Here is a 13,586-nt window from a genome sequence, read left to right as displayed (position 1 = left end):
TACTTGAAATAAAACTGTACATCGATATTTTTTTTTTTATCATCCTATCTTTATATCTGGATGTATTTCAAATGTTCAAACATGTTTCTCTAATTATGTGAATAGAAGGCAATACTCTGCATAGAGATTTATTGTATTTGTGTTTTAGACCAATGTTTCAGTTAGGAGACTTGTTAAATTCGTGTAAAACCTTATACACAGTTAACCAGTGTATTGTAAAGGCAATCATCAGGGATTAGATGTTTATCCATAATTTTTTGCAGCTGTAACTTGATTTTTTTTATTTTTTTCAACCCAAAATCCAGCAAAAGTTGTAACTTTTTAGTATTTCTGAATTCATTTACAGCTGATTTTGAAAGGAAAAAGGTTCTAGAGGGTGCCTAACTGCTAGTTTACCATTTGCAAGAAAAAAAAAAAGAAATGAAAACAAGTGATCAAGCATAACATTGAGCTTCGTCGATATGGATGAATATTCTCGAAAAATGATGAAATTGGTGAACAAATTCACTAAAATTTGAAAATACTCATGTTTTTAATCTCAATATATTTTCTAAACCGGGAACTGGCAAAAAAATATTTCAAACTGATCATATAGAGCTTTCTGGATCATATATGGTTTAGTATGTGCCAGACCCTGGTTTTTGGGGGGTTTTCTTGGAAGATGAAATTTGACATTAAAAATCCTGAAAAAATGACTAGATTTTGTACATTTTTGGTGTGAATTTATGAAAAATAAGTGCTTTTTCGAAAAAATACTTCAAAACTACAGGATGAAAGTGATATGGATACCAACTATAATTGTTTAATGGTCGATATGTAAGTTTAAAGTGACCTTGTAACACATTTGTGACTTCATTGTTCCAATTTTCAAAATATGGTGATCTAACAAAAAATTTTCAGATAAAAAATTAAAATCGAAAATTTTTTGTCGCGTCTGCCAAATTAAAAATGCCATAACTTGAGAAATACTTACGGTAAAGATCTCGTTTTTATGGCATTTGATCTAAAGATAAACTGATCCAAAGGCTGATTGAAGATTTTTCCTTATTTCCACCCTTTAACCCACTGTGCACATACTATAGGATCCTTTTGTTTTTAGGCGATTACGTGTTGGAGAAAAAATAAATTATTTCAAAATTTAGAGGGATTAACTTTTTTTGTATATAAAACTTATTTTCAAAATTGACCAAATAAAATTTTTCAAGGCCAAACTACTTTTTAAACAATTTCCAAATTTTGCATATATGGATATGTTACAAATTTCGATATGAAGATTAAGTGAGTACCATTGGTCTTGATTAAAATTCAATATTTTGATTTTTGGATTTCACTACAATAACAAAAAAAAAAAAAATTGTTATTTTGTTTAACTTAAAACTATTACAGACTTAGAGTTGTTTTTAAACACTTTCAATCTAACATATAAATCTTCTTGAATTTTCAAAGTTAAAGTAGCATTTAAGCTGATAAATCCAACTGTTTCTTACTAACCCAATTTTCTTTTGATATTGCTGTACCATGTTCCTGGCAATATCATAGTGCTTTTACTACAATTTATTAAAAAAATTACTGAGTTTAGCACAGACGACTGCTAATATGAAATATTTTTAAATAATCAGCTAAAAATAAAAGTCAGCTAGGGAGATAACTTGTTTTTAGATTGAAGTCTGGAAATGAAACATACTTCTATGTATTAGAAGTATACAATCAAAAACGTTACATAAAAGGAAAACTAAAGTATTATTTATGACTACAACAGCAGGATTTATTTAATATTTTTCAGTATATGGCATAATCATGTTGCCAAGCCAGCTCAAGCTGAATCACTGAAGTTAAGCTACGTTGATCCTGTTCAGTACTAAATGGTGACCATTTCGGACTTCCAGGTGCTGTATGTGCTCTCTGCTTATTTTGGCAATGTTTCCAGCCATTCTGGACTTCTCCTTGTCACTAGAATCAAACAGTGCTGATTCAGGAGAGGCGTGAGGATTGCGCAATCCTTGCCTCACAATTACAAGTGCAGTTTCTCTACAGGGGGTGTCCTTTGTATTTTGAGACTGAACAGAGGCATCAAATACCACTTAGTCTAGGTGAAAGAAAATTGGACAGGATCCAAGTGAAGAAAAGGAAAATAGAAAGTTCTTTGAAAGTCTATCAGTAGTTATGTTTGAGCAAAAGTCGTTGATGTTTGAGCATCCAGTAGACAAGGACAGGAGAGAAAGAAAGGATGTATTTGATCGTTGTTTGCAGTGTTGTTTGCATTGTCTGATCAGGATGCAAATGAAATTAATGTGCCCTGATTAGTCAGTGTGTAACCAAGTTGCCTAGCAGGGAATTTTCTCCAAGAAACTAAGTTGGTATTTATGACTACCGCAGAAGAATATAATAACTGAAATTTAAAACTGTGTAAACAAATTTAAAATTGTGTATGTATGTATGTACTTGCATAAATATTAAACTGATAAACTCTTAAACTACTGGTCACATAACACTGAAATTAATAGGAAATAGTAATCATACGCCAAAGATGGTTTATAATGAGTAAAACTTGTTTGGATGGATGAATAACATATACAGAAATATGTTGGCAAGTTGAAATATAAAAATGTTGATTTTAACTTGCCGGCATATTTGTATTACTTTTGAGCGTGTGCAAATTCATTCTTAGCTTGAAGTAGTTTAATTTTAAATCTTTCTTATATGCTAATAGCTCAAAGTAGGGAATGTGGTTGGAATATTAAATGTTTTGGTTTTGATTCTAGCTGATGGCAACCAACTCATTTTTTTTTTTTAATCTTTTGAAATGATTGCTATATATATTAGGTACAATATAATATTTAATAGAGAATTGGCTCTGTAATACTAAATAGGAAATCTGCATGAATTAAATTATTTTTAAGCATAATTTATGACGGGGCAATACCGAAAGCTGATTATTGCAAAGCCAGGAGATACCTGTTGACCTTAGTCTTAAAAAGATCAAGCATGTAAGTAGAAGGAAAACAGTGAGCAGAAAAAGAGTTCCATAACCTTGCAGTCCTTGAAAAGAAGAAAAGAAGCTACTGGAATAAGAAGCTGTATTACATTGATTCTGTTTGTTTGAACCAAAAGACGCTTTTGAATATGTTAAACCACAAATAAACTAATTCAAATAGGCACAAAAATAACATATCTTGTCTTTGGTAACATTTATTTGTTGTATATTTATTTATCTTATGACTTTTTATTCTGTAACAGAAAAAGATAATTAGAGACCTTATATCTGTGTAAACTGTATATGCTTAGGTTTCTTTTTTTTTTTTTTTTCTTTTTCTTTTTAGGATTATTGACTAAACTGCACCATTAAAACATTGGACATATAATTGGTCCTTTCAATCTGGAATTATTTTTCCTTTTATATAGTAACTAGCAGGGTTACTCGACGTTGTCCTGAGTCCATAGAAAAAAATAAAATAGAAGAGATTTAAAATTAACATCTTTACATTAAAACTTCTGTCTTCCTCATGTTTTAATGAAAATAATGATAAGTCTTTCACATTTGCTTTATTTAATTGATAACATCGGAAATAGTTAAAAAAAAAAAATTCCAATGAAACCTAACCCAGGTGATTCCCAAAGATTGAATAATATTTTTAAAGTTTTAGATATAATTCATACAGAACCGTGCTGTTCAAGACTACACCAACTTTGTGGGCGTTTGTTTTGTAGTTTTTACTTTTAGCTGAGCATAGATTATTTAGTATTTAGAAAAAGGATACTAATAATTTTGTTCATGTTGTTTTTAAGGCAGAAGACTGATATCAATTTTAAGTTAAAGCTATACAAAAAAAACTGATAGAAAACGATCTTTTCAAAAAGTTTGCATCCTAGTCTCATTGATGAAATACGAACGTTATATATGAATCAGTGTAAATTGTATATGTTTAGGTTTCTCTTATTTATCTTTTTGTTTTGCTTCAAGGATTATTGGCTTAGCTTCATCTTCAAAAAATTGGTTGGAAACAAAGTTCTGGATGTAAGCATTGATGATCAAGAAAGAAAAGTGAGATTGTATGCTCACTGCACTCAAAAAAATGGGTAAGAGTAACTTGATTTTATACCTTGCTGTCTATCATTTTGTTAATCTTGATTATTTGTTTATTTTGTTGTTTCAAAATTGTACCAGAGAAATGTTGGTGCTTATATATGAGAAAAATACTGATTAAAATCGTATTCCAAATAAAAACTTGATATAAAAACTTTGAATAAACAGATAAAACTGTTTTTAGAACACATCAAGATGCAAAAATTGTATTAAAAAAAGGAAGAAAACTTATTTAAGGAAGAAAAACGCTATCCCATTTCTTTCTTTCTTTGTTTCGTTTTTTAAAGTTAAAACATTTTTTATTAATTTCTCATCATATCAGGTCCATCGTCAGAGAGCAAAAGATCTCTATTGCTTGCTTTTTTAAAAAGTTTTTCCTTGCAAGTAAAATCCTTGTGTTATGTGAAAGGCATGCTGTTATTGTTGATAAACACAAAGAGTCAGTGAGCTGAGTTCTCTTACTCCTCATGCATTTAACAACAACAATAACAACATTAGCATACTTTAGACGTAAAAACACAAAAATTTTAATTGTAAGGAAAAAAAAAACGAGCAATAGAACTCTTTTAAACGAGCAATAGAACTCTTTTAATAAAATATTAATAGAAATTAAGAAACATAGCAAACATTCTTTGTTAGTCTGTTGGGAGTTCACAAAACTGAATGCGATTGTTGTGATATCTTTCAGGCTTGGTTTGTCTGATATCTGTGAGATAATGAAGGTACTAAAATATCCTGGTTAACTGGTAAAAGTATAGTGCTTTTCTGGTCAACACTTAATAAAAACATGTGTTCTGGGCTTAATTTATAGAACATTATTTATTTTTTTTATCAGGCTGTACATATTCCTAATTATCTAAGGGAGATAATTATGTGTTGATTGTAGTTAAAAGTACTGAAGTTTGAAAGTGTGCATTTTCTATTTACTTTCCTCCTCACGAGAGTAGAATCGAGGGGAAAATTCGGTTCTCAAAACTCTCTGCTTTAGGACAAAAATTTACATTACCTTAATCTATTAGGATTTCTTCTCCATTAATCGAGGCTAGTATAGTAGATAATGTATTCTTTGTAATTTTTACCAGTTATTGAGTGTTTAAGAACCGTGAATTCGTATAATAATTGACTTTTGGTTCGAGAGAGAAAAAAAAGGACAAAACTAGGAATAATGATTAAATCGCAAAAAAAGAAGACAAAAACAAAACGAGTTCTTTTTGGTAAAGAAACAAAAGAGGGATAAGGTAAGGAGAGGCAATGGGATAGAGGGTTAGGGTTGGCTGGGAATAACAAAGAAATAATAAATGTAAAGAAAATGGAATCGTGAAATCGTGAGGTCTATAGTCCTCCTTTGCTAAACTTTCACAAAAAACATGACTAGCTACAACCACTATCAACAATTTTCCCCACTCTCTATCTGTACTTAGATCTAAATGCAGATTCCATGGACAAAGTATTTTTTTAGAATTGCCCACCTGTAGAACACTGTTCCACTAGTTTGCTTCCCAGATAATTACAATAATATTGTAGCCTTCTAGTTCAATGTAAGCAGGTTCTTGTTGTGCCATCCTCTTAAATAATCCGAATTCTACCCAATCTACCTTACCACCTTACATTCATAAACCCTTATTCTCGAGTGGTCTTTAGGCCTTGAGAAGTGGTGACTTTCTTGTAAAAAAATGTGTATGATTAATTTTAGAAATAAAGCCTCATTTTAGTGTAAGTAGCAGTTTACGTTTGAGTAGAAATTAATCACAAATGGATTTGCAATGTTTTTTTTTGTGTGTGTTTCAAAAAAATATTTGTTTCTTATTTAGAACTAGCAAGGAAACCCAACATTGTCCAGGATTGAATCAGGATCAGCAAATGTGCCACCCTCTAATACTTTTATTGCCATTGAAATCGTGAAATCAACCATTTTTTATAATCAAACTGATTGATTACCTACTTTAGTTAGAGACCCTTTCCCCATTGTACATGCCTCTTGTAGTGTACATTGCTTTGAGAATCTACTGTTGATTTTAGAAAATTATCTTTAAATAATGGCTTCACTAAAAAGTTTAAAATGTAAAAGTCAAGTTTTGTGGTTCAATTATTTTCTGAACAGAAACGTTCATTTTGGATGTACCCCTATCTTATAAAAGCAACTGCTGATTTTATGAAATGATTCTTATATAATCACTTGAATTCAATTTAAACATACAAAAGTCAAATATCATGGTTCAATTGTGCTCTAAACAGAAACATGCATTTCAAACACGCCCCTGTCTTATAAAAGAGTCTACAGTTGATTTTATAGGCTGGGCTTTTCTGCTTCTGAAAAAACTTCTCAAATGCACTTATGATATTAGGTTGTATAAAAGTGTTAACTCGGGTCAAAATCAGAACTCCCTTCTTTAATCGGACATTTTTGATTATCGATTATCGATATGTATCAATTGCATTCTGATGCAAAACTTACATAAGAACGCTCTCAGAGACATCAAATTTTTTAAAAATCAGCCAAGCCATTTCTGAGTCCATAGGAAATGAACTTACTGACACACACACATACACACATACAGTTCCTTTTATATTATTGTAGTTACATAGACAGATAGATTACACCTCTTTAAAAAAATATGCAAAAAAATCTTCATGATGTACATATCCATCACAGAACAAAGAGGTCATATTCCAAAAATTATGTAACTAGATCAAGTATTTTTTTTATTTAAGGAAATCAAATTTTTTTTTTAGCCAGATAGGACAGATGGTAGGCGCCATATTTTTTTAAGTTGCATTAAAATTCAAGGGTGGATAACTCTATTCGAATAATGAGATTTATCTATTTCTCCATATTTAAGAGGTCATCAGTGTCTATCAAAAATAAACGCTAAAAACTGTAAAATTTGATTTTCTTAAATAAGAAACATATACTTGATCAATATACATGATTTTTTTTTCAATATAACATCTTAGTTTTGTGAGGAGTATATGCACTATAAAGATGCATCTGTATTTTCTTTTACTAAGTGTAATTCTAAATATGTAAATCTTTTTTACTTTTTAATTTACTCATCAGTCACAACTTTTTTTATGGAAATCGATCTAGACAAGAATGTATGGAGCAAACAAGAACGAAAGATGATTATTGCAAAGACAGTTGATATCTTTTTTAACTTTAGTGTTGAAAAGATCAAGGCTATAGGTAAGAGGAAAACAGTCAGTGGGAAGAGAGTTCCATAAATCTGGTGTTATTGAGAAAAAGCTACATTATAATGAGGTATAATAAAAGCAACTTAAATGAAGACCACTATCGTAATGAGTCAGATGAGCTGAAATAAAGGAAGCAGGTAAAAGGTCAGACAACTGAAGAACACATGTTTTAAGAGTATTTGTAGAAAAGACTAACAGCATCACGTCTGTGAAAAAGAAGCTGCAGATAAGAAGAAATGGATCAATCAGATTACAGATAGGTTATCACACATTATCCAGCACCTTCAAATGAGACAGTTTCTTCAGATCAAATATGACAGTGCTATTCTGTACAATGTCTGGTAGTAGATTTGTAGAAATAGAGAATAACCAGTTGTGATAAATTGTTTAGTTCAGTAGAGAACAGTGACTTTACAAGAATCAGAAAGAGCAGTGGATTAAATATAGAAACTCCAAGAGAGATTTGATGAGAAAGAAAGGTCAAGAACTTTCAGAGTTGATTTCTGCTCAAGAGCAAAGCCATCCACGAGAATCTCAGGAAGACATGATTGAAATCCATGAGTTGAATCTTAACAAGATTAAATGAAACAAGCCATTTTGTATCTCAAATTTAGACCTGAACTTTAGATCAACATTTAGATTAGCTGTATATTTCAACTGATCTGATTTGAGCGAGAAGCAACACCAGAATAAAGAGTGATATGATCAAATGTTGATTTTTGTTAATTTCCTTAAAATCAATCGAGAATAAACGTTAATGAAATGAAAAGATTGGCAATATAATGAGGAAAAATATTCAATTCATAGGTTAAAACATGTTTTGTTGCCAATAAGAAGAATGTACGAAGAGAAAAAGAAAATGAAGATGAGCGAACAAAGAGAGAAGAAGAGGCACCGCAAATTTAGATGGTCATAAATACAATTGATCAGCATCTATTCAACTTCACCTTGAACTGATTTGGTTTTGGTGGGGTGACAACCTCAAGCGATATATTCCAGGTAGCCGATATGCGAATGGAAAAATGAGGCTTTGGTCGATTTGGCCGAAATCTCCGATGAAACCGCTTCAGGCTATGTCCACTCGGTTCACATTCAGGTACTGGAGTGAAGAGATCTCGAGGAAGGTCGTAATGGCCATGAAGGAGGTTATAGGCCAAAATTAGGTTGCCCCTCAATCTTCGGTGTGCCAGTGAGAAAAAGTTCAGCCGCCTATAGTGGATTGAGAATGAGGAATTAATGAACAAAATAAAATTATGTAAATTTTATTTTTTTATTTCGGACTATTAGTCTCATCTTTATTAGTTGTTGTTTGTTTGTTTTTTATTGGTTCACAACGTTTCGGCCATAAAGATGAGACTAATAGTCCGAAATAAAAAAAATAAAATTTACATAAAAATGCTCATCTCAAAATAAAAAAAAAAAATTCCAATTAAGGAATAATATATATAAAATAAAATTAGTTTGTGACAAATATTTGTCAGCATGGGATTTCGAAACTATCATGGTTCCATCCACAATCCTGTGATAAGAAACTCATTAACGGAAATTCCATTTGAAGTTTTCCATTTATCCAAAGCAGCACTAACCCTAGGCGGGTTTAATTGGCTTCCTCCAAATGGGAGTATGAAATTCGTCAGCAGTCTTTAGTTGAATGTATATGCTCATTAGGGGAGATGACGATGTTAGGTTTTAGCAACTCTTGCAGGGAGGTGTCAACATCCTCCTACATACAGTGCCTGATATTTCCAAATTGGTCACCCATCTGGTACTGACAAGGCTCAACATTGCTTAACTTCAGTGATCTAATGAGAACTGGTGTGCCAACATGGTTATACTGTGTATTGTTTGAAGTAAGGTGCACAGAAAAAAAGAAGAAACAATTCTTTGAAGTTATAATAGCAAGAAAAGTTCTTGCTGTGAATGTCTTTAAAGGAGAAAAGAAAGGTTTGAAAGGTTGCATCATCTATGGAAATAATGGTAAAGTAGAAAAAGATTTGCAGCATCTCTTTTGTAAGTGGACGTTCTATAAAACTCTTTCGGTTTTTAAAAAGTGATATTTTTCTAATGATATAAGGGAGATAATTATGTTTTATTTCTATTTTAAAAATCCCTCCACCCATATAGTTATTGTTAGAAATATTGTTTTTTGTTTCTTTTTTTATGGAAATTGCTTCAGACAAGATATAAAACTATTTAATGTAAGGAACTTAAAAAATACTACTTCAAGTTAAGTTAAGAATGCCAGATGGCTAGATTCAGAACAAGAAAACATCAGTTTCTCCCCTCTTTCACAGAAACATTATTCATGTCATCTGAGGATGAGAGAAAAAAAAAAAGAAAGTAAAACCAAGAGACAACATCGGCAACGATTTTTTACTTTTTCAACCGTGTTTAGATTTCTATAACTGATTTAGAGTATTTTTGCATGTGTTTCTCTTCATCAGGTTAGGTTTTTGTGCTAAGTTGATTAAAAAAAACGTATCTTGTGAGAAAATCAATTACATTTTTGTGGCATAATCAGCAAATTTTTGTCAACACATATAATTCTAAATATGTTTTTAAGAGAAAAGATGTTTTGCCAACAACATATATTCATTAGCTGATAGAAACGTTGATTACTGTAAACTGAATGCTCGGCATTAATAGAGGTAAGTACAGATAAATTGCATGTTGCTTCACGATTGTTCAAACTTCACGGCTTGAATTTCTGTTTCTTCAAACACCTGAAATGCTCAGTGGCAAGGAATTCTCTGTTCAGATTCCAACAGTAGTCATCCATCATGATTGCATCCCTGCAACCCTGATACTTTGTCTTCATCTCTTTCAAGTTCTGATGGAATTTCTCACCCTGCTCCTTACTCATTCGACCCAGGTTCTCGGGAAACCAGTCCATATGTGGTAATAGGTAGTATATCTTGATGTTCAATTTTCAGCTCATAAGCGGTCAGCATGTTGTTGGCAACACTGTTTTTCACGATCAAAACAAATGCCTTCCACACTTTCAGTTTCACTTCGTTCATTGAATTTTCAAACTCTTGATCTCTGATGAGTTGCTGGATCTGAGAACCATCAAAGATGCCAGCTTTTAACTTCTCCATGGTGAATCCTGGATAAGCCTGGCACAGGTAAATGAAGCGGTCACCATCTTTGTCTAGAGCCTTGGTAAATTGCTTGATTAAGCTGAGCTTGCTGGGAAGAGTATTCTGTCTCTGTCCACTAGAGGATAATTGATAATGTTCCTTTCTTTGCTAGGCACTAATTCCTTCTTGCACTGACCTGTCCTTCTTAGTGTGTGCTGAGAACCAATTTTTGGAAGATTCTGAGGTTTTATAACTTCAAACTTATCTCTTTTCATTATAATCACCTAGAATTATTAGACATGAATAATTGCCATTAAAATAATCATTTCCAATCCAAACAATTATTTGACATGGAATTTTATTTTTGTTTACTCTTGTTCTGCCCAAACAAGGTATATTACAACTTTAACATGAGTTTACAGTTCAAACATTTCAAAATACAACCGCCAGATACAACGCGCGGCTCAATACAAATTTCTTTCTCCAAATTTACTACATGGCAAGGAAGAAGAAATGGAAAAAAAATAGAAACAAAAGAACACACTGAAGATGGAGTCAACCTCTGAAATATATTTGTGATGAATTTCAAACAAGTAAAATATTTGTTTATTTTCCTAATATTACGTTGTGATTGGGTTTCAAGTGCACTTGATGCATATTTTATTTTATGAGTGGTTACTATTTAGGACCGTGTCTACAGGGGACAATATAGGTGTTGAGCAGCAAGATATGTGTTACAAAGTTACAATTCGCCCATGCATGGAGTATTCTTGGCATATTTGGGATGATGCATCTATTACTAGTCTATTTATTAGACAGGATTTAAAAAAGAGTCTCAAATCTAATAATAACCCAGTTTCAACCTCAACATCTCAATCCTCTAAATATAATGCAAGATTATTTTATGTGTTTATTATTTTTCATTTTACAGGAAATCAAATCAAACTAATGAATCTGTGACATTTTATGGGATGAATTTATATCAAGAAGAAGTCCACTTAAAATTATCTCAATTTTCTACAAACCAGGAACTTCATATCTACATGCTAGAACCAAACGGACCTGATGGGATATTTTCAACGTAAGGACTTTTTTGTTTTGCTGTCAAAAAGGTTGTATAGAGATATATATAACATATATGATTATTTTAGAACTATAAGAATATATTTTTTTCTTTCCAATGCTAGCAATCAAAAGCAAGAAAACAAACAGTACATAAAAATGAAGCTAAAACTATTTTATAATTATCAATGTTTATCTTTATTTCATCATCCCGAGGAAGTCTTGAAATAAAGATGAGACATTGAATATGTAAATGATTTTAGTTATTAATTTGTGATTTTTCACACACACACACACACACACACACATAAATAAAGATGAGATTGAATATATAAATGATTTCAGTTAGTAATTTGTGATTTTTCACACACACACACACACAAACACACACGTGTATATATATATGTATTCATTTGAAACTAGCAGTTTAAGGAAATTTTAATATATCTTATTTGATTAATAGTTTCATGTAAAATATAATTTACAATCTTAAATTTGTGTTCTTCTATAACAAAGTCTATTTCCTATCTTAGTTGTATTGAGCTTTTTTTTATTTGGTTGGCATTACTATATAAATATCAATATTTATATTTGCTTCAAGTTTACAGTATCTTTTGGCTTATAAACTTAATCTTTACTGCTAGATATATATATATATAAAATTTGGGTTTGGGACAGATGCTGGTCAACTGTATATAATATTAATGTATAAAAACTACCTATATACATCCTCAAGACACGGCTGTATATATTAATTGTTAAAAAAATAATGAAAAATACTTGCAATTATATACTCTCTCTGGTTGTATATTTTCACTGATATATATGATAAATGAATATAGATTGCCTCCCACTCCAAAGGAGAAGGTAATGTCTGTGAAGATGGTCTCATAAAAATAAAATGGCAGCAGAAAAGATACTATATTTTCCCTACCAATTCTTGAATTGTGCATTAAAAGATCACATATCAGTCTGAAATAGTAAATTGACTTGAGCATTTAAAGATGGTATATTTTCAGTTTCAGATATGCAAGTTTTGGATTAAGACAAATATTAATTAGTATTAAAATGTATTTGTAGATACAAAGCATCTTTACTTTTGAACCTTGTTGATACCTCTTAGAGATTAACATTTTGGAGTCATAAACATTGTATTGCTTTTGCTTTCAAATGATAACTGCTTTCGGTCATGGACTTATTCTTAAAAATTATATACTCTTGAATACACGTTGTATGGGGTTTTACCGCCTGGCACCAAAATGCTTATTAAAGAAAGCAAACTTAGACATGTATTAAACAATAAGTACCTTATTTTAGTAGTGGGACAGCACTACTGTCAAAAGAAAAAGTAATGCACCTTTTCTCTTCTGCTAGTCTGTGGGAAACCCTTGAGCAATGTTTAGAACCCACTTCAGCACTTCAATCATGATAATGTGAGATCATGGAAAGCAGGTGACTGATAAAATACAGAAGTGAATAGGAATAATTATGTTTGCGGTTTTATATTTTGTGCTGTGCAGAAGATTCCTTTCGACACAATGATCACGATAATTGCCCAGATAGAAAGAAACTGCAGCCTACTGTCTGTACAACTACAAAGAAAGCTATAACAATACATCACTTTCAGGAAACAGTGAGAATGTAGTTCTGAATGATGAGCAACAATGAATTCATGAATGCCTCATGGGAGAGAGAAAGAGAATACTTAATGCCTGTACCAGGCGGGAAGGACACCAGTTTAATGAATGAAAAATTCCTATGTACTATTTAATACGTGAATAATTTTTAAAAATAAATAAATATGACCTTCGTTCGTTTTTCACTTTTTGTTCCTAACATGAAATTAATATGTTGAAAAACACTTTCCAAAATCACTTTGTCTTCAAATGCACCCATGAATGAAACATATAATTAATAAAGAAAAACATGTCATACATTTCTGAATTATTTGTATTATTTGAATTTGTCAAACTAATGTTCTCATCTTGAATGTTATGTTCATGTTTTGGTCAATGTAACCTCTGAACTACTTCAGGTGTGTCTTGTCGAATTTAGAAATCTTTCTGCTGGACTTTTGAATCTGCACAGGATTTCAAATGGAACTCCTTATTTAATGCACAGGGATAGCATGCTCTCATTCTGTCATGACTGTATAAGTGATTATAAGT

At 31.4% G+C, this 13,586-nt stretch overlaps 1 protein-coding gene across 2 annotated transcripts in view; it reads left to right on the top strand.

The window, feature by feature from the left end:
* The window catches only part of LOC145283518 (heparanase-like), a 106,526-nt gene that overhangs the window by 92,168 nt on the left and 772 nt on the right, over positions 1–13,586 (top strand). For both annotated transcript variants that reach the window (XM_080132361.1, XM_080132362.1), the window contains exons 8-9: positions 3,962–4,077; positions 11,288–11,437. In XM_080132361.1, the coding sequence (XP_079988487.1) occupies positions 3,962–4,077; positions 11,288–11,437 (266 nt within the window). The remainder of the gene's footprint in view (positions 1–3,961; positions 4,078–11,287; positions 11,438–13,586) is intronic.

This window comes from Euprymna scolopes, chromosome 8, assembly GCF_053919585.1.
Source record: "Euprymna scolopes isolate OS-2025 chromosome 8, ASM5391958v1, whole genome shotgun sequence".
In the NCBI taxonomy this organism is placed as follows: domain Eukaryota; kingdom Metazoa; phylum Mollusca; class Cephalopoda; order Sepiida; family Sepiolidae; genus Euprymna; species Euprymna scolopes.
The sequence above is the reverse complement of the archived record's forward strand: the minus strand, read 5'-3'. Positions and strand labels throughout refer to the sequence as shown.